The sequence below is a fragment of the Zonotrichia leucophrys genome, chromosome 14 (assembly GCF_028769735.1).
Source record: "Zonotrichia leucophrys gambelii isolate GWCS_2022_RI chromosome 14, RI_Zleu_2.0, whole genome shotgun sequence".
NCBI classification, from domain to species: domain Eukaryota; kingdom Metazoa; phylum Chordata; class Aves; order Passeriformes; family Passerellidae; genus Zonotrichia; species Zonotrichia leucophrys.
Genome location: NC_088184.1, coordinates 7,527,407 through 7,552,945, shown reverse-complemented (window position 1 = coordinate 7,552,945; position 25,539 = coordinate 7,527,407). Strand labels below are relative to the sequence as shown.

Genomic DNA, 25,539 nt, shown 5'->3' with positions numbered 1-25,539 from the left:
ATTTCCTTGTTGCGTGCTTACGTGAGCAGACAATGGCTTTTTCTTTTCAGTTTTTGCCCTTGTTTTGCAGTCTGAGCAGGCCTGGTGCACACCTGCTGAGCAGCAGCAGCCCGTGGGGCTCCCCTGCTTTGCCCTCTGCTGCTGAGACAGCTTGAGGAGAAAGGCAAATGGTGTGAGGTTATTGAAGAGACTCGTGTACACAGCTTTGTACACACAGAACCAGTGCCACAAAGCGGATCTGAAGTCCACCTAGTGAGGTGACACTGAGCAGTGACACCACGTAGTGAGGGGACACTGAACAGTGACACCACGTAGTGAGGTGCCCTGCAAGACCTTGCCCACGGAAGGAAAGGAGCGCGTCCGGGAGCGCCGGGAGCTCCCCTTGCTCCTGGCAATGGGCTCAGGCTTGACTGAGGGAACCATCTCCAGGCAGGAGGTGGTAGTTCGCTCTGTGACCTGGATTAGTGTCTTTGAAACTATCATGAATTCTTCCACGAACAACTGAAAATAGGCATGGATGGCTTGTAGATCTAAGTAAAATTTAATAAGCGTTAGAGCGCGCTGCCGGGCGCTCGGCGGACACGCTGTGTCAGGGCCCGGGCCGGCCCTTCCCAGCCCTCATCCCAACACATCCCTGCGCAAACAACGCCAGCTGCAAACAGTGCTACTGAATAACAGCAGTGGCACTAACAGGACCAGGGATATGTACCGAAAAGTAACTCCAGCTTAGGAGAACAGAAATAAGGTTGAGGAAAAGTCCAGGGTTTGGATCTCCGGGGGCTGCTTGTGGGACGGGAGCCCACGGGCAGGTGCGCGCTGTCCGCTGTGCTTGTGCAGCGCTCCGGCGCGGGATCCGTACGCGGAGGAAAGGCTTTGGTGCACCCGTAGGCGACAGTGATGTGGCAACCGAGAGGTTCGTGAAGGCTGGAGCCATGCAGAGCCCTGCCGGGGTCGGCCTGCCAAAACCCGCCGCGGCCGGGACTCGAACCCGCGAACTACAGCTCCACTTCAGAACCAGCGTCCATCGCCGCTCGGACCGCGCTCCCTGCGCATGCGCTAAGAGCAGTCACTGACTCTGGCTCTCTCAGGGACTGTTCCACCAGCTGGCGTGGGGGGGAACGACCTCAGGCGGTGCGCGGAGAGAAGGGCCGGCCCCGGCCCCGCCGCGCCGTGCGCAGTGTGCCCGCCGCGCATCCCCCCGCCCCTGCGGCGCGGTGGTGCGTGCGGCGAGGGGCGGGCCGGTTGCCCAGGTGAGCGCGCGAGCGCGGCCCGCCCCGCGCGGCCCCGTCAGCGCTGCCAGCGTGGAGCGGCCGGGGCGGCAGCGCCGGGCCCGTGGCCATGGACGGCTCGCTCGAGAAGGTCTGCGGGGCAGCGCCGCCGGGCTGGGGATAGGGACAGTGACAGTGATAGTGACGGGGACAGTGACGGGGCCGCGCCGTGAGCAACGGCCGCGGCGGGTGCGGTGGGGCCGGGGCCGCGGGGAGGGGCGCGGGCCGGCGGCGGCCGGGTCTCGGTGCGCGGCGCTGGCCCCGGGCTGAGGCGGCTTTGCCTGCCGGAGCTTTGGGGCATCAGCGGAGCCCCCGGGCGTGTCCCCCTCGGCCCCCACAGCCGCCGGTGTGACCGGCATCCGTGTCCCGGATCCGGACCTAGGCAGGACAACTACCAGGAAATGCTTCAGGAGCGGGGTTTTCTGCTTTCTTTAAAAAAAAAAGATGGAGCTTGTTTCCTGTCAGTGTCAGCCTTCAGCAGGGTAGGAGAGGAAATATTACTAAATACATTATTATTTTACCAATTTTTTTTAATTGGCATGGAGACGTTCGCTGCCCCGTGTTTGCTCTGCTGCCCGTGCAGAGCACAGAGCAAATATCGGCTGTGCCGTGCTCGGCCCGTGAGCCCGAGGCTGCTCCGGAGGCTCCTGCCCGGCCCGGGCTCCTCCTGCCCTCCCGGGGCTGTCCCGGCCCTCGGTGGCCGTGGGGACCCCGAGCCTCGGCAATGCCCAGCGCTTGCTGTGCTGGAGGCTTTGGGTGCGCACGCCCCTCCTTGCGTCATTACTATGTGCTGCATGCTCGGTTTGTGCCATCCTTGGGGTGGTCCGGAGAAACATGAATGGGATGTGCTCCAGTGAAATGGTCAGGAAATTCAGGACTATCTTTCTGACGTGGCAAAAAAAGTTTGATGTATTACAAGCTTCCTGAAGAATACAGTGTTACGGAGTATTAGTGTGTGAAAGCTTAGGTTCTTTACTATTGCTGGCAGAAGTGGCTCCTGCTTGTTCTGAAAAATTTTATATAAGTAAAATTTCATTGAAATAGTTTGGAGTATGCAGTCTATGAACTGGACTCAAAGAGAACCCTGGTGTGATACAGGGCAATTTAAAGAGGTGCATTAATATAGGGCAAGTGTAGTACTGACCAAGCTCTTTGCTTGACCAGTTCATAATAAGAAGCAATAAACACACTGTAAGAATGATGAAGATGACCATGTTTTAGTTATTCTTGATGTGAGGAATAGTCTGTAATGGCCTGCAAAAACTTGCCTGTCTGATTTTTCCATATATGCAGATAGATATGTGTCAAAAGTTATCATTTTATTTACTTCCTCTCTTGTTTATCACGGCTTTTTTCCACATGTGTGATAAAAGCTGTAGTTCTCTGTATAATAAAATGCCATAATACAATTATGGTCTTCTAGATATTTAGCAGTAAGTGCCCTCGTGGAATAGTCTTTGGTTAAGATTGTGGTAAATCTGTACAATTTGCAGTTTATCAAGTCTTGACATGACATGTCAGAATTCTTCTCCCTAAATATATTTAAAATTCCTCGAGCCTGGGATACATTTTCCTGCAGATAATGTCTGTCCACTTATCTCATGGACATTATTTAAGCATTATCAAAGTAGATTTGAGACTTTTATTTGAACCATGGATTCTCTCCCTGCTGTGTATTTGTGCAGGGTGCCAGTGGTGTGATTAAGTACTTTTAAACTTGTATTAACATTTGTTGCAACTTTGTATTTTTCATAACCATTTTGGTACAGTCACCTAATGAGCTGTGATGCAGTGATGTTGGGTGACTGCAAGCTTTAGGGTCTTGCAAATGGAAAAAAGATTTTTTTAGCAGATGAGAAACTTCCTGAGAATAGAAAACATTGCACAGTAGGACTGCAGTGAAAATCATTGCAGAATCTGACTCACAGGTGTGCACACCAAACATCTCTTGGTTTGAGTTTGCAAATTACTTTGTTTCAGCAGCTTTTTTTTTTTTTGCATTATTTTTTAAGGTATTGTGTGTCATAAATGATATAATTATGACTGATTTTATCTGAAATTCAGTAATCTTTTGTTGGGTTGAACTTGTTTAAATAATTCTGGCAGCCTGTGTTAGATTTCAGAAGTTTGCCTTAACAGAACTATTCTATTTTTTTTCCCCCATTTGGATTTTGATAGAAGTGACCAATCTTCTGAAGGATTTTAAATTTCAAGTTAGGTGACTTTGTCAGTGGTAAAACAGTGCAAATTCTTTCCTTGTAACTCCTTGCTATCTCTACAGCAGTATTTTCCCTAAACATGAAAAAAACTGTTTTGGTTTCTTGCTCAGCCTGTGGCTCCTGCCTTTTGTTACTGAGCTATTTACCACAACATCCTGGTAAGTTTACAGAAAACTCAGGCAGCAGAGCTGCATTAAGGTTCTGGCACGTGTCAGGGGAATAAATCAAGATTAAAAGAGTGAATATCTGTAAGCAGAAGCCTTGTGATGACACAGTGCCGTTTTTATTCAAGCCAAACAGTCATGAAGTGTCTGCTTTTTTTTGTTATCTTAAACTTTTCCTACCCTGGAGAATAAAAACAATATTCTTTTGGCTGAAGAATACTGACATTGTTTGGGATTAATTTACCATTGAGAACAGATTTTGTGTTTTTATGGTAAAATTTTCTTTTAAGGTGTTACAGTAATGTAGTGGGAAAATGAGTTCTCATGAAACAGGGAATGAGCTACACCTGTGAGTTGCTTCTCACAACATGAGCTTATGTAAACTGTTTAAAATTCATCCCTTTATTTCATTAGGAGTACAGCCTGCAGAAATGCAAAACCAGGACTAGAAAACATTGGTGTAGAAGCAGCATTCTTCCTTTTGAACTTCCAATTAATTTTCAGTCTTATCACAGTAGGAGAATGGCCCCTTATCCTCTCTGCCCAGTTGCCAAGTGAGTCCAAGGTGTGACATTCTGCCTGTAAAATCATAAACAGTTCACAGTTCAAAGTACTTAATAAAATAGTCCCAGGTTGGTTACAGAATGGGGAAGGGGCTGAAATCAAAGCTGTTGCTGGATTAGCACATTGGGAGGCCATGGGTGATAACAGCTGAGGCAGGCTGAGTGAGGGGTGCCAGGGGCTGAAGGAGAAGGAGGTGCTGGATGTGAGTGGACCCCAGCAAGGAGAAAGTCATGGCTGGTGCCTCTTGGAGCTTGGAAGGATTTGTGGAAGTGCCCTGGCCAAAGGCTGCCTGTGAGCCGGGGGAAGGACTGAGAGCAGAAACTTCCTGCAGCTCCTTTAACCCCTCCCCACCTGTGCTGGGAGTGTTCAAGAACTCCTCTCACAGCCGTTTCCAAAACCTGTTCAAGACCATGAAAAAATACTGTTTATTACTGCTCTTGTTATTCAAGTGTGTTCAGAAACCTTTCTTAACTTAATGGTTTGTTGCTGCAACTTTGCCACACCTATTTTTCTTGCTGCTCAAAAGCAGCAGAAAGTCTCCTGCTTCCCAGCTCCATGGCCTGACCAATGTGAGCAGAGCAGGAACATTCAGAAGGTTCAGCAGGTAAAGGTGAGCTTCTTCTCCTTCCAGAATTCAGAGGAGAAAATAAGCTGCTGCATATCCACTTAGCAATTGGAAAAATCAGAAGAGATTAATTTTCTAATTCAGCCCGTGTCAGCATTCAAAGACTTTGTGGATTTTGTAGCATTTTTTGGAGCTTAGTGTAACTTAGGAGTTTAAAGGTGTATTTTATGTCGTTTTTCTGGCAGCTTATTGGCAGCAGGGTTTCATGTGTGTAATTAGTGAGTGAGACAGGATGAGTCACAAGGTAGGGATGTGCAGTTTTAAACATCTGATGTCATTTCAGCTGGTGAATTTTATGTTAGCTGCAAACAAAAGCAGCTCAGAGCCCTTTTTATAATGTCTCTACATCTCAAGTCCTTATTTAGAACAGATATGAATGTTTGCATGTGATGCTAAGGAAGGTTCAAACAAGTAACTGCCTTCCAGCCATTGATGATGTTTTATGGCAGTCTGAATTAAATTATGTGAGATAATCACAATCAGTAGATTGTGATAATTTACTCTTTTAAAGGCTTGCAGGAACCAAACTGTTTTTGTTTTTTTTTCCTGGACTTCTTTCCAGACTTTCTTTGACATGGTGCAACTCTGGAAACCACTCAAAATGTATGAACATATTGCCAAATATCAAATTTATATTTTTCCTTTGGCTATGTCTGTTTTCTTCTGAGTATTGAATGCTTGCAGTGTGTGTTGGGTTTTTGAAATCTGTGATGAGGTCTGGAACTTTTTGTATTTGTACTGCTTTGTCACTCAGTGCTTAGGTTGTGATCCTCATACCCAGTGGTTGTACAAGTCAGCGTAGAAGTGTAAAATCCTATTTATTCCTGAATGCTGGGATTTCTGATGGTAAAATATTACTCAGTACTTGCTCTATTATTTTGTTCTTCCCCCAAACATTTGTTTCTGGCCACTTCCAAAGCCAGGGAATAGAGAATTGTCAGTCTTGGTCTGATCACTGTGCCCATGCCCAGCTACTGATTCCTTCAGCCACCTACCACTTACTGTAATGTGAGTTAAATCTCAAAATATTTGGTTAAAAATAGTCTTTGAACATATGGTAACTCTCAACTTAATTTTTTTTTTCCTTTCTTGATCAGTCCTCCGGATGAAAATAGTGTAAAATCCTCATGTAAATGAATCCCACTACCTTCTGTGATTAAATTTGCTTTTGTGTCTGCATCTGCCTGAGTGAATGTGTTTGCCTGTGGGATTTCTTTCCTTTAAATAACCCCTGTCCTTTCCCCTGTCCCCCCAGCCTTAGCAGCAGCCTGCAGGGGTAACCACCAGTCTGTCTTTGGTACGTGGGTGCTGAATTTATGGAGGTTATGGGAGGCAGGGACTCTGTAATGGTACCTGAGTACCTCAAGGGGTTTTGCCATTTAATGTGCTGGGGCTTAGCAGTGGTGTTGCCTTCTCCCCTCACACTGGGGTATATTTATTTTTCAAATATAGGTAAATCAGGCTCTGCCAAATGACACCTTCCACTTTCTCTGGAAGCTTCAAATGGCATCAAATCCTTAAATGGATAAATGCTCCTGTCCAGGTGTCTGGTGTCAGTGTCACAGGCTTCTGTCAGGCCTCTTGGGTTAAGGTTTATGAAAGAGACTTCATTCAGCCAGAGCAGTTCTTTGGGAAATACTTTGAGCTTGTCATCAGTTCAGGGCAAATAAGTTCCATGATTTTTAAACTCTTCCATCTGGCAATATCTGTGGTTACCTGAGTTCAGCTGTGAGATCAGGGTTTTGGCCTGTTCTGTGCAGCTGGAGGATAATTGCTGCATGTCAGCCTGTCTTACCTGCCTGCTGCAGGTTAGTTCCACTCTTCTGTCTACATGAAAGGAATTTCTCCAATTAGTTAAGATTAAAAACTGGTTTAGAGGTACAAGAAATAGGAAAAAATAGATTGCCAAGGGTATTTATGTTGGGTGTTTTCTCATCTGTTTTGAAAACTACCGTTGTAAAAGTGTGCTGGGGAAATGGCAGGGACCGATGCCATTTTATTTCTCATCCTGGGCAGTCTCAAAGGATACTTTCCTGTCTTTCTAGATCCAAATGTTGAAGTTTTAACCCCTTCTAGGATTTATTAGATTGTAGAGACAGTAGTAAGACAAATGAGTTTTGATCTTTTCTTGAAAGTTGCTTTCTTTTTCCTAACAGATGGTGGACCCTACTCTGGCAGAAATGGGGAAGAATCTGAATGAAGCAATGAAGATGCTGGAAGACAATCAGAGGTACAATAAAAAACAATGGCTGTTTGTGCTAAGGGGAGGATTATTTGTGTCATTGGCATGAAGCAGAGAAACCCCTCATTTTCCTATAGTTTAAGGTCACGTTGTCATTCTGAAGCTTACACCTATACAAATCATCTTTGTTTCTCAAATGCTGGGATTTTAAAAGTAAATGTATACATATTTATGCGTGTTCTCTAATACCCAAAACAGGTCTGTTTTTCAAAGTTAGGATTTTTTTTATTTATTATTGCAGTGCCAGCAATTTTTGATTCCTGTATATATGAGATTCTTCTCTAAGCTTTCTGTTACAGAACTGAAAACCCCAACAACTTGGGAACTCTTTAATTCAGTCTGAATGAAACTTTTGTGTTGATCTCATCTGGTTAATTTCTAAACTATTGTCAGTGAAATAGATACATGTCAGTAAGCATTTCTACAAGTCAAAGTCAATTACATATTTGATGTTATCAAACACAAGCTAAATACAGAGTTTATTCTGTGTCTTTAACTTAGGAAAGTGGAGGAGGAAAATGAAAAGAAATATGCACGGAAGGATATTCCTGGACCACTCCAAGGCAGGTAGGCAGCAGCATTTTTTAGATAATGCTCTTTTCAAAGTCTTAAACTACACATAGCATGTTTGTCTTCCAAGCAACTTGCATTAATGGAAAAGTTAACATTTTTCAGGCATCATCATAAACTTCTTCCCATACTCCCATAGGGGGGAAAAAAGTAATACTATAATCATACCAACTATTTTTATTCTCATGTAGAAAAGAGAAAAAAAGATTACTTGTCCACAGTGACTGAAAGTTTGAACTCTTGGAATCTGATGAAGTAGTGGTGCCTACAGCTGTGATTGAGACTCAAAGTAAACATAAACTTCTATTGAATTAAAGCACCCAGATTAAAAAAAAAAAAACTGACACTGATAAAGTAGAAAATAGTAAAAAAAAACAAACCAAAAAAACCCACAAACAAACAAAAAACCCAAAACAAAAGAAAAAAAAGAACCAAACCCCAGGAACCTCCCACCTTTTCAGCACAGCTGTCTTTATAAATTAAACAGCTCTTGTCCATAAGGCAGGTAAGACCATTGTACCTGAAAATGAAGATTTATCTTGGTTTTGTTCTCTGTGGGAGATGATCCTGCAGGAGCTCAGGTTAGCACTTCAGAAAGTTTTGCAAAAGCTATTTAAGTCTCTGCTGTGCAGGAACTAACCCTGGTTTGGAGTGGAGACACTGAGTTATCTTTTCTATGAACAAAAAGCAATTTCAGCTATCAGTGTAGCTGAAATACTGTAGCTGAATAATAATGCATGGGGCTTGGCTTTCTTAAAGTTCTTACACTTAATGTTAATTTCAGTTGGAGTTAGAAAAGTTGAGGTGGATCTTTTCCACTTTTACCATGTCATGTAAGAAATCTGACACAGCTTGTGTCTGCCACAAACTGAGATTTGTAGGGAGTTGTTTAATAGGTGTGCTGAGTTATGAGCTGAGAGCTGAGGCTGGTTCAGGTGAAGTGAAATGTGGATCCTTAGCTACTGCCTTGCTTGGCTGTGTAGCAAAAAGAATTCAATGTTGGCAAGTCAGGCTTTTCAGACCAAATTTTCAGGTATCAGTAGATTTGTTTTTCTGAGTCTCCTACTATAAACAAGTAAGATTTTTAATTGATTCAGCATCTTCATCTTTGTGGTCAGTTTTCCTGAGACCAAGGAACCATTTCTCTTGCTGTACTCAGCATTCAGTAAAGGTGGAGTGTCCCAGATGGCCTCTTTTAGATGCTGGAATTTTCCTGTCTGTGTCTCTTTAATGTGGTTTTGTTTCCCCTCCCAGTGGCCAGGATATGGTGAGCATACTCCAGTTAGTTCAGAACCTAATGCATGGAGAGGAGGAGGAGGAAACTTCACAGTCCTACAGGTGAGGCCACTATCAGTTACTGGATGTGGAAGACACCTGATTTTTTAATATTCTGGTCACTATAGAACTTAACCACTTAAGCTCTGTATGTGTTTCAGTATATATAATTTCTCTATATATTTCAGTATATATACTGAAATATATGTATGCATAAGTATATATATTATGTATTTTAAAGTGTAAAATATTGTGCAACCAGGTAACTTTTTTAAGGCACCTTACATTTTACAGAGAAGCAGAATAATGCATGAGGCTTGGCTTTCTTAAAATTACAAGGCTTGCATTACTAATTGCTAAATGGAGTTATACAAGGGAAATGTTTCTCATGTGACAGCTCATTTCCTCCACTTCCTGAAAATTGTTTAATTGTTTTAAGTCTTAAAGATTTGAATACCAATAGATTTTTATCATGTATCTCTGTAGATGTTAAAATGAAAGGAAATAAAATTTGTTTCCATTTTTCAGTAAAATGGAAATAGTACTAACTGATCTGCAGAGGATTATTGAAAACTGACATTCAAAAAATATGTTCATGATTAAAAAAAACCCCTAAACAAATAAAAAAATAACCACCAAGCAAAAAAACCCTAATAAAGAAAAGCCGTGCCTCTAAAAATAGAAATGTAGGTGTCCTGAGTTTTCTGTGCATAGGAGAGGAGGGTATTAATGCACTCTCAGTCCCAGTGCAGATAAGGTGCTGAGTTCCAGCTCATGTTGGCTGTTTCAAAAGCAGGAGCTGTTCCTGTGAGCAGCTGGGCCAAGTGAGGTGCTCTGGTGCACTGGCAGCTTAGTGTGTCATACAGGAGGGTGGCTGTGATCTGCTGCACTTCTCTCTGCTAAATATTTAAATTGCAATCAACCAATTCTGCCAGTGTGCATTAAAAATCCATGAAGCCCATATTGCTGGAATGCCCATGCCTTGGGTTTGACACTTCCTCTGTTCTGCCTTGCAGACTGCAGAACGTTGGTGAGCAGGGTCACATGGCTCTACTGGGACATAGTTTGGCTGCTTATATATCTGTGCTGGACAGAGAAAGACTGAGAAAACTCACAACCAGGATCCTTTCTGACACTACTCTCTGGCTCTGCAGGCTTTTCAGGTGAGGCCCTGGGAATCACTGGTGTCACAAGGTAGTGATAGTGTTTAAAAATAGATGTGATTTGACTGAGGATGTCAACTAAAGAAACCACCAAACTTAGAAATCCTTGGAAGGTCTGAACACAACCTTAACCTAGCCTAAAGAATATAGGTTGCATTATCTTTAAAATTAGCAATCCAGAATTTAAATCTATATTAAAACCAGAATGAAGCCTTTTGTGTGTTTCCTCCCACACTCCACTTTTAATAAGCAAGGTTTTGAACTCTCTAAAGGCAATCTTAAAGGAACACAGATGTTTCTTTCTTTCTTACTCTAAGTCTAAATGAAAATATATACTAGGCTTCTCTCATTGTTAATCTCAGCCTGTTTCATAAAGGCTTTCTTTTAATCTACTTTAACCTGGGAAAAGAGAAGGTTTTTTATTATCTTCTCTGTCCTGTATCAAGCTTTTTTGTTGGTCAGTGTTATTTTAGTCCTTCACTGACTGTTGGTTTTGTTGCTCATATTTACTTGGCTTTTCTGGCAGGTATGAAAATGGATCAGCCTATTATCATGAAGATGATCGTGAAGGTCTCCTGAAAATCTGTCGGCTTGTAATTCACACCCGCTATGAGGATTACACCCTGGAGGGCTTTAACGTGCTCTACACCAAGCAGCCTGTCATATACATCAGTTCTGCAGCCAGAACTGGCCTGGGCCAAGCTCTCTGCAACCAGGTAAAGTCAGTCAGGGGGTTTAGCTGCAATTAGAACCTTCCTGGTTCATATTGTCTGCATAGCTTTGGGGATTTTGGCAACTTATTTTTCCTCAGGGTGGGAATAGCAGCAAAGGAAGCAGAGTCCATACTGGGCATATCCTCAGCTGTAGTAGACCATACATTTAAAATAAAAGCATTTGTCTGGGAAAAACACTTTGAGTTTTTATTTACAGCCTATGTTTTGCAGCAGTGTTACAGTGGGAGGATGAGAAGTTTTCTGAATATTTCCACTGAAAGCATCCTGCGTGCTAACTTTGTAAAAAATGAGTGATTGTTTCTAGGTTGCAGTGTGGTTTACATAAGCTGTTGGTCATGTGAGATAGACCTGAGCCCAAACATACATCATTTGTCCTGTGCTTTTTCCTTTTAATTTGATTATAAGTTTTAGCAGAAAACTTACTTTATAATATAATATTAAGGTTTCTATTGTCAGACTGGTTTTTGTGTCACTCTGTATTTGTGAACACATGAAAGGAGTATTTATTTCTCAGCTGAAATTCCATCTTTTCTGTTGCAGTTAGGGTTGCCCCTTTCCTGCATGTGCCGTGTGCCTTGTAACACCATGTTTGGATCTCAGCACCAAATGGTAAGTTTGTTTTCCCTAAGAGCTTTTTCTGTGCTTTGGTTGCTTTTTAAGCCTCATTAAATGAATATCAAGTATGCTGTTAGAAAAATCTGTTAAGACATTTACTTTTTTGACTTCTAAGTCTTCTGTGTTAAGGCTGTGTGAATCATAGATGGAAATTTTCTAAAAGCAGTTTGTATCTTGGTCTTGTCATTTGTAAAATATTTTAATGTCTTTGAAGTAAAGTGCTTTTTAGTGCAAGATTTCTAGAATAGGAGTAGTTGGAGTACTTTCACAAGCTGCATGGTGAATTTGTGTTGTATTTTTCACAAATGCTTTATTCAGATTATTTCGGCTTTGAGAAGAAGAAAGTGCAAGCCAAAACCAAGGACATTGAGAATTTCTTTTCAGAACTTCAGAATGCTGTTTATTTTCAATCTTAATGCATTTTCCCAGTTCAGCAGAAATAATTCCATGTTTGACAGACATTGTTTTCTTACTGATACCAGGATGTTGCTTTGTTGGACAGACTGATTAAAGATGATGTTGAGTGTGGAAAACTGCCTTTGTTGCTTGTGGCCAATGCTGGTAAGTGCTGTGGACAAACAATTGCAAAACCCCCCATACTACTTCATGAATACATATTCAATAAAAAACCAAAAACATATAAAATTAAAAAATAAAAATTTTCCTAAACAGCTCAGTGGTTGCATATCAAGAAATATCAGGAAATATCTTAATGACCACACAATAATTATCTGTCCACAGGGGATTTTATTTAACTAGTTCAAATTTGGATTGTGCTGTTACAGTTCTGCATATGCCAGTTGATGTATTAGTATGACTGTAACTTCCTTTAATGAGTGCAAATCTCTTGTTAAAAATTAGTTTGACATTAACACTTCAGAATTTTTTGATGGATGTGCTATCAACTTTAGCTTGAAAAATATATTTTTCTTCTAGTTAATTAAACACATGTACAAAATTTGCTTTAAGTATGAATGAGGGAGGTGACTGTTACTTGCTTGGGACTTGGAAAGTGATCTGAATAGAAGAGGCTGATTTGGTAGGGCCTCAGTGCAGGCTGATCCTCTGTCACTGCCTTCTCCCTGTTCAACCAGGGACTCCAGGAGCTGGGCACACGGACAAGCTGGGCCGCCTGAAGGAGCTCTGTGAGCAGCACAAGATGTGGCTCCATGTGGAAGGGTATGGAACTGCACACTTGCTGCTCTGCAGCTGTGTTCATTACAAAGTCTGACTCATAGACACCATCTAATTTACCAGCTCACACAGAGCCATAGGGCCAGCTTTAGTTGGTCATAGTAAGCATTTTATATGGTTATAATTTTGTTATTGTGAGATAGAAATTGATTTACGTACTCAAGATGAATTAATTGGAGAGGTAATTTCAGCGCAGATTAGTGATCACTTTTATTCAGATGGTAATCTTATCTGCCCTTGCTTTGAAGAGCTTGAAATATTAATAAAAAGACCTTCTAGGCCAGAGAGGCCTAAAAAGACCTTCTAAGTTAGGGAGGACATTATACAGTAGTTATTGAGAATGAAATGGCACTTCAATGAAGATGGTCAAGAAGGCTTCAGCAAGAGCCAGGAGAACTGGGAGGAGGAATTAAACCAAGAGAAAAATAAATTCCAGGAACTTGGACAATGTCAACGACGACTCCAGTGCTCTAAGATTATATTTTTTGAAGCTGAAATGAGGACAGTATCTCCTGGTATTTTGTAGAATAGCTGTATTTGCATACTATTTATTTCTGATACCACATTGATGCTAAATTATGAATATGACCTTGGGTGATGATTTCACCAAATGTTGGACTGAAAATTTTTAGAACGACACAGGTTTTTACTTTTGAGTTTTCAATCTCAGAATACCAAGTAGCAACATCTCCTGCATTGTTAATGAAATATATATGAACAAAATTTACCTCCCTTTGCACATGAATATGAAATATTTAAACTGAGATTAAAATTCTGTCTCTTAATACATATTTAATATATGCTAAACCCACTTTTTTTTTTCCAGTGTAAATCTGGCAACTTTGGCTTTAGGTTATGTCTCCTCTTCTGTACTGGTACGTTTCACTGTATCTAGAAACTTTAAAATGGGCTTATGTAAGGTTATATATGGCTTATATTGTGCTTATTGTAATAAATTTCAGGCTGCTACAAAATGTGACAGCATGACTCTGACTCTGGGCTCCTGGCTGGGGCTCCCTGCAGTGCCTGCAGTGACGCTCTACAGACACGAGGATCCATCCTTGGTATGTTCAGATTCTCACTCACCATCCTCCAGATCCTGGCATTCTGATTCTGAGCAATGTGCTGCCATGTTCTTCATAGGCATCTAAATAATAATTTCCAAAGCTGGCAAAGTGGCAGCATTGAGGAGAGGTTGACAGTGCTTTGTTTGTTTGTTCCTCAGTCCTTGGCAGCGGGGCTGACGTCGAGCCAGCCCGTGGAGAAGCTCCGTGCGCTGCCCCTGTGGCTGTCCCTGCAGTACCTGGGCCATGATGGCATTGTGGAGAGGATAAAACATGCCTCACAACTGGTGAGCAACAGCCCAGCAGGGATTTGTGACAGCTCTTGACACATCTTTCTGGTTATTGTGATGTGTTGTAGAAGACTCAATTAAAATACTGCAGTTGTTGATAGTATAACATTGGGCTTCACCCATGATGAAAGCACAGGAAAATGTTTGAGGCAGGGTTTGTGCTTTTACTATTAGATTGTATGTATATTTTTATAAGTGAGGAAAAAAAAGTCTTTGTTCTTCCTAGACAGTGAAGTAACATAATAATTTCCTTTTTTGTCACTTCTCTTAACTATTTTTGCTTGAAAGCTCTTCAGAGAGACTTTATTTTCCTACTCAGCATTGTGTTGATTTAAGTACTGGTAAATTACTTTTAGTAAAAAGGACCTCAAAATATTTCTTGAGGTACAAGTGCACTATGTTTGGAGTCCTTACTTTAGTAAAAGTTAAGGTCAAATATAATGTGTTAGTTACAAAATGCAGTGCTTATATGCAAAATTATTATTTCTTAAAGGTCACACTTTGTAGTCAGTGATCTTTTTCTGTTGCAGTCCAAATTGACAGAGGAAAACTGGATGAGTCTGACATGTTGGAGGGGTTTGCACAAAAATTGCAACTGTTTAATGTTTTTCAGAATAATTTTTAACTTCTAAAACTGCATTTCTCTCCTCCATTTGTTCTCCTTCTGCTCTGGTCTTCTAGAGTCAAAGGCTGCTGGAAAACTTGAAAAACCTGGATTTCATTAAAACTTCGGTACAGTCTGTTTTTAATACTTTGGTTGTATATCTTAGTTTCTGCCTGTTATGATAAGAATAACTTTAACTAGAATAAATTATTTAAAAATATTATGTTAATCATAACCATTGTTTTGAAGATGTTTGGGATCTTTCTAATTAAGTCCTGGTGTTCAGTGAAAGCTCATGGCTTGGTTGTGTGACCTCTGGATTGTGTTTGTTCCATTGCTCTGTACTGGTGCACCCATGGGAGTGCAGAAGAGCATCCAGAAGTTGTGTTCAAAGCTTGATTTAATTCCATTTAGAACATGGCTTTGCTCAGTAATACATCTATGAAACCAGTTTCCCTAAGTGTCTCTAATCTATTCTGGCTGCATCTCACCCTGCTGTTGAAATCATATTGTGAACCCTCTGATACTGTACACAAAAATTATCCCAGCTGAGGTTTCTACACCAGAAGAAGGTTTGGAAATCACAGCTAATGTATTCATTCCAAATTCAGTTTCTGTGAGATGTCCTGTCCAACAGAGTTTGGTTATTTTACTGACCCTCACCCCTGAATTTTAGTTGATATTTGATGGATAGAAAATTTAGTCAGCTTACTGAGTAAGCTGCAGAGTATTAATGGCCTTGGGAGTTCAAGTTACTGCATCACTTACTCTCCTACTCAAATAAATCTTGGCATTTTTAGGATTATGAAATAGCCTCAGACTGTCTCCAGAAGTGGCACAGTCCATCTCTCTAAAGCAGGAGTAATTACAGTCTTACTTTTCCTGCTGGAACTTTCTTGATGTTTCCCAGTGATTCTGGGCTGATTTCCAAGAGAGCTCAAGCTTTGCTCAGCAGTGTAAGGAATTGTATGTGGTGTTAAATCTTTAAAAAAGCAGGGGAAAATATTTTTTTTCTTTTAAGGTTGAAGATGAACTGAGTTCACCAGTGGTGGTTTTCAAGTTTTTCCAGGAATATTCAAATAGAGGTAGGTGATTTATTTAAAACCAAACAACAATCAAAAAAACACCCCTCTCTATACAGTACTTTAAACTACTAATTCAATAAAATGAATTTGAGAAAAATGCAATGTAGTGCAGTTCTCTCATGTAACATGCTTTTAAAAGGTTGTGAATGCTGGTCATAATCTGTGACAAATCATCCACGTGATAGCTTCTTTTTTTAGACAGACTGCAGTGTTTTAAATTTTCATAACAAGTAATTTTCTGCCTTATTGAGTGAGAAGATTTGCATATGATTTTGATCTTGGGAGCAGATGATGGAAGTCTCTTACAAGCTGCAGGCTGAGTATGAGTGTACTGGTGGGGAGAGATTTTGGTTTGTTCAGGTTTTCTGTTCCTTTCAAACATTTCATAGCTTGTGGCAAGCACTACATTGCTGTGGTTTACTGATTACAGTTCCTGTTGCAATTTTAAAAGCAGCAGAACACATTGGGAACAGCTCTGGAAATGCTGTCACAGGTATTAAATATGTGCAGCCTCCTGTGACAGGACTTTGCTTTGTGAAAACACTGGTTGTATTTCCATTGGGGCATTTTAACTTCAAAACTCAGAAGTATTTTACTGCTTTGTTGGTTTTTTTTTTAGCTATTGCATTCAACTCTGTTTTACTTCCAGTATTTATTGTGTTCAACATATTTTTACAAAAACATCCATGTTTATCTGCTCCAGGCCAGGTATATGGTGTAGATGTGTTACATTAGCTGGGAAAAGTAATTGTTTTTTATCTAAATTTTAGGTTGTCTTTTATTTAATTAAGTAAATAAAAATCCACTTCTGTGATTCTTGTGTCTTTGGATTCAGATCAGACCTCACATGCTGCACAGGCCTCAACTATTCAGCACCCCATAATAAGCAATGAAGGGCACATTTATGACACCTTCAATCAGTGGGTAAGAATGAAGGGGAGTGACAGGGGAGTAGTGCAGAGGGTCATCAGGAGCTATAAACCCTTTGTTAGAGTAGTTTGAAAGATTTTCTTGATCTGATTTCCTTTGCAAAACTTGTGGCTGTTTAAAAGATTAATTTGCTCTGAAGCAAAGTTGCTCTCACATTTCTGATCATTTTACACATAATTAGTAATGAAATCATTCCTGAATCTTAAGCTCTTGGTTGTTCCCTTGATCTTGTGAATATGTGTAAACTTCAGAATTCTTTTAAATCGGCCAAATTCTCTATGTCTGTGTATGTCAGTGTATTGTTGAACAGACAGCTGCCTTTTCCAGCTCTTGAGTTAATTCTAGAAGCCTGTGCTGGCAGAGCTGAGCACGTGGCTGGTTTGGATCCCTTGTGCAGTAATCATGGCACACCTAATGGCAGTGACAATTTTGTGGAAAATTCTGACTTGTAACACTTGCAGCTTGTCCCAGATTTCCATGGTTTTAAGGATCTGTTGAACTCAGTCATCTCACCACAGGGTGAAGTATTTTGGTGCAAGAACTGATTTTGAGGGAAAACTGTGTCTGTGTTATTCCCTGAGCTGAGGCAGGGCCTGCAGGAGTCATCCCTGCCCATTTCCCTGACTGTGCCTTGTCCCTGCAGCTGGGAGAGCAGCTGGCACAGCTGGTTCCTGCCAGCGGGGTGGACGTGGTGGAGCTGGAGGATGAGGGCACCTGCGTGCGCTTCAGCCCGCTCATGACTTCTGCAGGTAATGTTCACCCCACCCTGTAAATGCTGCCCTGTGCTGTGAATGGCACAACAATCTCCTGGGGTAAAAGCAGGTGTGCTCAAGAAGCTCCTCAGGATATTCTCTTGTGGGGAGGGTTTTCCTATAAACAAATCAAAACCACCTCAGCTTTATCATTTTGCTGCACCCCAGCCCTGGGTGCATGAGTGGGAGCCCAGTTGTTGTGTGTCACATTGCCTCACTATCTCTGCAGAGAAACACTTCCTGGTTACTTTTTAAACTCATTAGGAAAAGCAGTTAAATTCCTTCTCTCAGCTGCTCAACACCAGATGCCTTTCTACGCAGGTGTAGAAACACTGCAATGGTGCTTGTGTTCAAAACACAGCTACTCAGCTGGAATAATTATTTACCAAGCCTCCAGGGTTTTCTATAACTATTGATGGAGGGGGGGATACAAAAAAAAAACTCTGTGTTTTGGAAAGCAGAAGCACAGAGCAGTGTGCAGGGCTCAGGGGGTGCACAGTATCTCCTGTTGGCTTGTGTGGGCTGAGGGGCTTGGGCTGTAACAGCTGACACTCGTGAGACAAGGTTCTGGTGTACACAGAACAGCAGATTTTAGAGTAAAATTGCTTGGTGGTGCTGTGATGTTTTGTTTTAACCACCATGGAAGCTAATTCATGTCCAGCTGGGCTACAGGAAGAGGATGTTTGAGGGGTTTTTTTAATGCTAGCTACTGATGTAATGTAAAAGGGTATTGTAACATATCCTTATTAATTTGTAACATGAAAAAATCCTTTTTATTAGTTTTTATGAAATCCTTACTTTCATTTTGATGTCTCAGTGCGTAGATAACTGAACCAAAAACCCACTTACATAGACCAAGATATTCAATGCTATCTGTAAATTATATTTGTGATTAACTTGCAGAGCAGCTCCTTTACAAATCCTTCATTCAGACATCTGTGTCACATCCCTCACACTTACCACACACTAACGCTTTGCTCTGCAGTTTTAGGAACTGAAATACAAGACATTGATCACTTGGTAGACTGCTTAAAAATGAAGATTCCAGTGTTGACAAGCACTCTGCAGCTGAGAGAGGAGTTTGAGCAAGAAGTGAGAAGAACAGTTAGCCTGTTGTATATTGAAGATCTTGGCTGGCCAGGGTTAGGTGTTGTGAGGTAAATTATTTTCTTCATGCTGTGTTTGCAAACTCTGTGCTTGAGCAGACAGGACCACGTGGTCTCTTCAGTGGTCATTTGGATGTTTGTTTTGTTTACTGATTGTTTCTGGCTTTGCACCCAGCTGAAGCTTTTGAGTGCTTTTTAGGAAATTGCCTTTATAAAGTAATTTTCTTTTATTATTTCTTAAAGAAAAGCTGAAGAGCTGCTTTGGGCACCAGTTATAACGCTGGAAGCAGTGTGTGTGTGTGGGATATGTAATGAGCAAGTGCATTGCACTGTCTTTAGCCAAGCATAACTTCTATTTCTGTCTATAATGGCACTCACTGATATGCTGAATAGACTTAAAAAACCCTCCAGGTGTCTGTTCTGATCATTTGATGCAGCCCTCTGGGAAGGGTTCTGTGTAGTCAAAACAGTTCAGGTGTAATCAATATAGCAACCAGAAATCTATTGTGTTGAGTTTGCAGCAGCAAGCTCAGCCCACCCCCAGTCCCTGATGACAAATGCCACTAAACTTGCTGGTAGGAGCTGTAATGTTCTGAGGGTTTTGTCTGTAAAATACAGGAGTTTGTAGAAATGTGCTAAATGTGTAGGTCCTTCTGTATGTACTGTAAAGTGAAATTGCTATCTCTTGGCTTGGTTTGAAGGTACAACTATCACAGTGATGAGAAGAATGATGACAAACAAGAAAAAGAACTAGAAAAAATCAATACAGAACTTCTGAAAAAGTTAAATGAGCTGGAGTCAGATCTCACCTTTTCTTTGGGTAACTGCACTATTTAAAGAATTTCTTTTCAAGCTCGTAGTCATTCTCCTAGCTGTGCTAGAATGATTTGATAGGTCGTTATAATGCAGAATGAGCTGCTGCCCATGTGATTATTGCAGAACGAACACCTGTGACTGTTCCCTCCTCCCCCCTGTTTCAGTTCAGGAGTGCTCACCAGGTGAGCTGTTCTCAGAAATCCTTGTGAAAACTGATGTGTGGGGAGCTAGACCAAGAAGGGTTCCTTGCCAGAAAGAACAAAAGCTGCAGCATTCCTGGGTGGAGATGGAGCCTCCTCAAGTGCTGCTGATCTAGTGAAGGCAGATCTCATTCCAGACTGGCACTGATGGCTTCACTGCTCTCTGTGGCTCAATTATAAGCTTTAGATGACTTTTGTGATAATTAGCAACACTTTCACATTTACACAGTGCCACATGACAGCTGAAAGTATTAATTTGCTTCTTCAGAACTCTGATCTTTTTCTAATCAGCTGTCAAAAATTAAGTGCCCTATGGTTGTGGAACCAAGTAATCTGTAAATGGCTGAAAGTTAAGGAGCTTAAAGCATATTCAGCACTAGTATTTACAACACAACTCCTTGACTGTATAAAATATCCACTGTTTTTCTTACTCAGATGATGTTTTCTGTCTTTGAAAACCCCCAGGGCTGAACTTTCTTGGTCTGCATAATTTATACCCACACAGATGCAGCCCTTAGGTACTGCAGGGGGGTGTGTACTGGCATTTCCAGATTTACAAGCATGAGGGTTGCAGCCCTTGCAGGATTGCAGATGTGTTCAGCACAAAGCCTGACTCTTCCCTGTGCCCCCAGGTCCGGAATTCGGAGGGCAGAAGAATTGTGTTTACATTGGCATGGTCACAGAGGATCTGGATGTGTCAGAGCTGGTGGAAACTATTGCAGCAACAGGCAGAGAAATTGAAGAAAATTCAAGAGTATGTATTAATAACTCAAAAAATTTTGAAACACCTTTTTTCCTCCCCTTTCATATTGGCTTCAGGACATGGTTTTGTTCATTGTGAAAGTAAAAGTTGTGCTTGCCCACAAGAGTTTTAATGACTGTGGAAGGAATAATGTGTGTCTGCATACAGAGAGTTATGGATTATGATATTGTGAGGATGTCTGGATTTGTGTTCATGGTCCTGTGTGCAGTAGTTCTAATGAAAACCTTCATTCAGTAGTACTCAAGTAGCCTCATTTTATCATTCAGATTTGAAGCTGTCAAAAACAAAAGTGAAGGTGTAAGTTGATTGTGAGCTGGTGTTTCTCTTCACTGCTGGATGTGGTGGGATTGAGATTCTTTATATACCAGCTTTAAGATGAGACTATGCTCTAAAATATATCAAAAACTTTAAATTGGTGTCTTAAACCCAGAAATTTTAAGTTACCTATTGAAGTAATAAAGCTGATGATGCAACTTCTGTTTGTCAAAGCATTTACCTGAATGTAGTTCTCCAGATGTTCTCTAAAATAGAATTCCTAAGTGTCCTACATTACATCTGTCCTTTCATTCTGCTAGTGTTGGGCATTTAATCTTCTCACCTCAAAAATAAATAGAACTTCAGAAATCCTTTGCCTATTTCTGCTCATGGGAATGTGTTGATTATGGCAATGAATTTTTTCTAGCAGTGACTTCCTGCCCACTCTTGACTCCCTGTGCTGCTTGGAGGGTCACATGAGGAAAGTTCTGTCTGTAGAGCACCTTCAGGTTTTTAACTGTTGTAGTGAAGAGGTTGGAACTGAATGGGCCCCTCAGATTCTGAAGGTTCCAGGGAGAACAGAGTATTGGAAGAGTCAGAAGGGTGCAGTCCTTGGGACCAGCTGCAGTAAATCTGTGGATCTTCACCATCTGATCCAAAGCTGGGATGTTGTGAATGCCCCTTGCCCTGCTCAGATGAGGAGGGTTGGTACAAGGAGGAGGATTTTACAAGAAGCCCACGTCAGTCCAGCTGCCTGAGACATGCAGCAAAGGCACTGACAGACAGGACCAAAGCTGGGGATGACTGGGCCAGAAACACAGAGGTTCTCCTTGGTACTCTGAATTCCACCCCACTGCCCTCCCTGCTGCAGCCAGGGACTGCCAGGGGTCCTGAGCTGCCATGGGGGTCAGCTCCTGGCTGAGGGAAAAGGAGCAGCTTCCTCTCTGTCCTTTTATTAGCTGACAGGAACACAAATTTTTGGCATTTTGGAGGAAGTGCCTGTCCTTGTGCAGTGTTAAAGCCAATATCAATATATGGAAGTTGGCATTTGTCTCACACAAACAAAGATGGAGTTTTGTTCATTCCTTGTTCCTGCAGCTGTCCCAGTTAGCTGCCTGCCCTTTGCAGTGTAAAACCCTGCTGCTGCTGGCAGTGGCAGCTCTTTATGAGAGCAGAAAAACAACATTACCCTATAGGCTGACACATAGCTTGTTACTGTGAGGCTGATTTAAGTCCTGGGTGTTTCTAGGAACCAAAATGTATTCTATAAACATAAACATTCTTCCCAGACATTCATCTGAGGAACATTTATATGCTAAGCAGGTTTTCAAAGAATTTGGGTCATAGGCTCATTTCTAAGTGGAAAAAAAAAAGTACCATTCCTGTTTAAAATTACATTATTTCCTCTGGGTTTATGTGTTAAAAAGTCCTGCAGTCAGCATATACATTCTTTAATTTATAGTCATAATGAAATAGAGATTGTCACATACTGTCTTAAATTAGAAAAATATCTGGCTACCCTGTCTCCATCCTGAAAACCTGAACTAAAAAGACAGTTTCAAATCCAAGTAATACATATCCTTATTTCTGGGTTTCATTAGCTCTTGGAAAACATGACTGAAGTTGTTAGAAAAGGGATACAGGAAGCACAGCTTCAGCTTCAGAAAGCAAACGAAGAACGACTGCTGGAAGAGGTGAGGCCCCACACAGCCCTGTGGTACCCTGAGGTAACTCATCCCTGGGGCTCTCTCACCATCTTGGGTTGTGCTTTGCAGGGGCTGCTGCGACAGATCCCAGTGGTGGGCTCTGTGCTCAACTGGTTCTCTCCCTTCCAAGCCTCACCCAAGGGAAGGACATTCAACCTGACAGCAGGTAGGGCTTGGGGCACCTGCAGCACTGGGGCTGCTCAGTTCTGTGCTGAGCCTGCAGCACAGCTCCTGTGCTGGCTGATCATGAGGGACATCATCCACCCTCAGCATGGACAAGAACATGCTTTGCACTATTCCTCTAACACCCAGTAAGAATCTCCTGCTCTCTTGTACAGGCTCTCTAGAATCCACAGAATCCATGTATGTATCAAAGGCCCAAGGAACAGGCACCACTCCACCACCAACTCCCACCTCCAGCCTTGCAAAACAAAGACTTCCTGGTAAGTTTCTCTGTCTAATTTCTAAAACTTCCCTGACACAGGAAGACCCACTTTCCATCTTTTGTAACATCTGGAACTAGAGCTCATCTTCTACCACCTTAAAAACCTTAATGTACCCATGGCACAGAACACTGCCCCAAGCTGTTCTCTCTCCACATATTCTTCCTGGGACTACAGGAAGTTGTCCAATTAACTGACAACTGCCCAGGAGGTCTGAAATCTTCCTGTGGAATATTATGAGGTTATTGAGCTTTAAAAATGAACAGGTAAACAAGCCAAAAGTTTTATTTGAAATAAAAGCATGATAACATGTAGTCATGTACTTCAGCATCTGCATTTCTGTTGTTAACAAACATTTTGTGGCCCAAGGCCTTCTGAGGTGAAGATGTGTTAAAACTATGGCACTCTCTGCATAGTTGTATCAGTAATTAATGCTGATTTGCCTGGCCAGAAGCCCAGTTTTAACTCACCTTGTGGGCTGATGGCTTCCAGCCTATGACTTCCAGTTCAGTTGTTTAACCTGGAATGATTTCAGTTTGTAAGCAGGCAGCTTGGCTTCAGCTCAGATACAGTAACAGGGGCTCTTGCTTTGCAGAGCTGTCTGGGTCTGTGTTCAGGGTCCAAAGTAGCAGGCAAACAAAACCAACTTCTCTGCTGTTACAAAATTCCAATACTTCCTTTGGAAACTGAACTTGTGCACACCACTGTTTGTATTTGCTGCCTCCACGGGTACTGAATGCTTCAAACACTTCACAGGTCAGAAAGCTTTCAAAAGGTCTCTGAGAAGCTCTGATGGGTTCAGTGAGACCAGCTCCATCAGCCACTGTGATGACCTGGACAAGCTGGACCAGAGACCCCCAAATCTCTCCCCTGGCCAAGAGCAAGGACCTTTGGAGATGGAAAGAGCAGAGGAGCAGAAGGAGGTGGTGCAGGCAAAGACAGACACTGAGGACATTGACAGTGACCAGTCACCACCAGACTGCACCAAGGCAGAGGAGCAAGCAAGTCAAAGATGAAATCCAGAGTGTGGATTTCAGACTGTGCTGAGGAGGGCCCTGCCCAGGGAGGCAGCTGGTACCGGTGCGTTGAAGATGTGAGCAGTGCCACACAGTACAGTAATAACTACTGTAACTTACTCACTGGGATTTTGCACAAATATACATTCCCTCCCCCAGGACAGAGATTTGTCTTATTGTACACTTGTTACAGTTGCTTTAATCCTCTCCATGTTGGTGTCACCAAAGCTGTAGTGAAATTTATTGAGTGCTCATGAACGTTTGTAAACACACGTGGCAGTTATCCTTCCTGCAGGAGCCCAGGCATGACAAATTGCTAACTAACCACTCAGCCATGCACATGCTGAAAAATACAGTTGCACCCAAGAATTATAAAATATCTTATGTTACTCTACTTTATAAAAAACAACTGCCAGTTGTTCACCTTTTTAGTATTTAAAATTCGGTTTAGGCTCTCCTGCAAAACTTCTCCTGAAGTCACCCTGGTTCTGTGTTGCTTTTTTCTGTTCCCTTCCCCACAGCCTGCCCAGAGCTGTGCCTGGGGGCCCTGAGGATGGAGTCACTGAGGGGCACTGGGCCATCACCCCTTGTTCCTGCTCCTGTACCACTGCACCCCCAGCCACAGCCCACGTGGGACTGAGTTAGTGAATTTTCAGCCTTCTAGAAAGCAATAGTGCCTCTGCATGCCTGGCCAGCTTCCTGCCCCTGCCCTGGGAAGGAGCACAAGGCACTGTTACTTTCCTTTGCACGCCATTTACACACCAAATACTGAACATGTTCATGCAGTGTAACTGGAGTTCTTTCTGTTGTGTATTTTTAAAGATAGCTGTAGTAAAGCTTGGAAAACCAATACATTTGTGATGGTTTCAACACTTATTTTTTGAATAACAGTAACTTACTTATAGTAGGAATTGTACAGAGTCAGAAGAAATTATTTAGGTTATTTACATACAGCACAACTTCAGAGTGTTTGGGACTACTTAATGCACAAGCAAAGCTTTGAATAAATCAAAATCCAAAGTGTAAAACTCTTCTCCCAAACAATCTTAATCACTTCACTGCAAGTTTTCAGTGTGTCTTGTGGAAAAGCCATCTTTGGCAACAACATTTGCTTTCCCCAAGTAACCTGATGGTGATACAAACCCTCCCCTCCCTCTAAACTGGATACAAGTACTGCAGTTTGCTGCATTTGGGATTTCTCCTCCCTCCCTTTTTCCCCCTTAATACCATAATGACAGTAGTGGTAGTGGGACTTACTTTGATAATCTACAAATTTGAGGGTTTTGAATTGTACTGGCACCTGATTTGACTCTCAGCTTCTGAAGCCTGCAGTGCTGGGATGCCATGAACAAGGTTAACTTTGCTTGGGTAATTTTGGGGTAATTTATGTAAATCAGTGCAATTTTTTCTAAAGTGCAAAAGCAATTAAATTGACTAGTCTTCCTCCTTGGTTTCTCTAGTGCAATGAAGTATGTTAATAACAGTAATTTGTTGGGGATAAAAGTTATCCCCAGAGAGATTAATTTTTAATGTTTTTATACTTGGAAATGTTAAATCGGTAGTTTTGTTGGAATGAGCTTCATTCTTTAAATAATTACCTGAATGTTTCAATAAAGATACTTCAAATTATTACTCTGGAATTAAGTTATTGTTGAAGGACACTTTGCTACATTCCAGCAAACTCTTTCTTTCCTTGTGTGTGCCAGATCATTTAATGAGGTGCATACCAGTGCAGTGACTCACCTTGTCAGTCTCCAGCATTGCCACCTCTACCTGCCCATCAAATTACTGCACTGGAGCAACAGAACCTAAACAAAGCCAAATTCTTACTTCAAAGAAACCCTGATTTCTACATAAGTAATGCAGAAAAAGCAAG

General features: G+C 41.8%; 1 protein-coding gene across 4 annotated transcripts; it reads left to right on the top strand.

The window, feature by feature from the left end:
• Positions 1 to 1,231: 1,231 nt before the first annotated feature.
• Positions 1,232 to 24,517, top strand: PDXDC1 (pyridoxal dependent decarboxylase domain containing 1). Of its 4 annotated transcripts, none has more exons than XM_064725730.1 (23): positions 1,232 to 1,359; positions 6,997 to 7,070; positions 7,584 to 7,649; positions 8,907 to 8,990; positions 9,944 to 10,090; positions 10,617 to 10,806; positions 11,365 to 11,433; positions 11,922 to 12,000; positions 12,534 to 12,618; positions 13,460 to 13,508; positions 13,596 to 13,697; positions 13,859 to 13,984; positions 14,669 to 14,719; positions 15,613 to 15,676; positions 16,512 to 16,600; positions 17,250 to 17,355; positions 18,344 to 18,515; positions 19,166 to 19,284; positions 20,113 to 20,234; positions 22,100 to 22,192; positions 22,274 to 22,370; positions 22,543 to 22,647; positions 23,404 to 24,517. In XM_064725730.1, exons 1-23 carry the CDS (start codon positions 1,339 to 1,341, stop codon positions 23,661 to 23,663), a joined length of 2,370 nt encoding a protein of 789 aa, XP_064581800.1. In that variant the 5' UTR covers positions 1,232 to 1,338; the 3' UTR covers positions 23,664 to 24,517. The 4 variants fall into 4 exon arrangements, with proteins under 4 accessions (XP_064581800.1, XP_064581801.1, XP_064581799.1 ...); XM_064725731.1 differs by having other exon boundaries at positions 1,234 to 1,250; XM_064725729.1 differs by lacking the exon at positions 1,232 to 1,359 and adding an exon at positions 1,734 to 1,750.
• Positions 24,518 to 25,539: the final 1,022 nt, after the last annotated feature.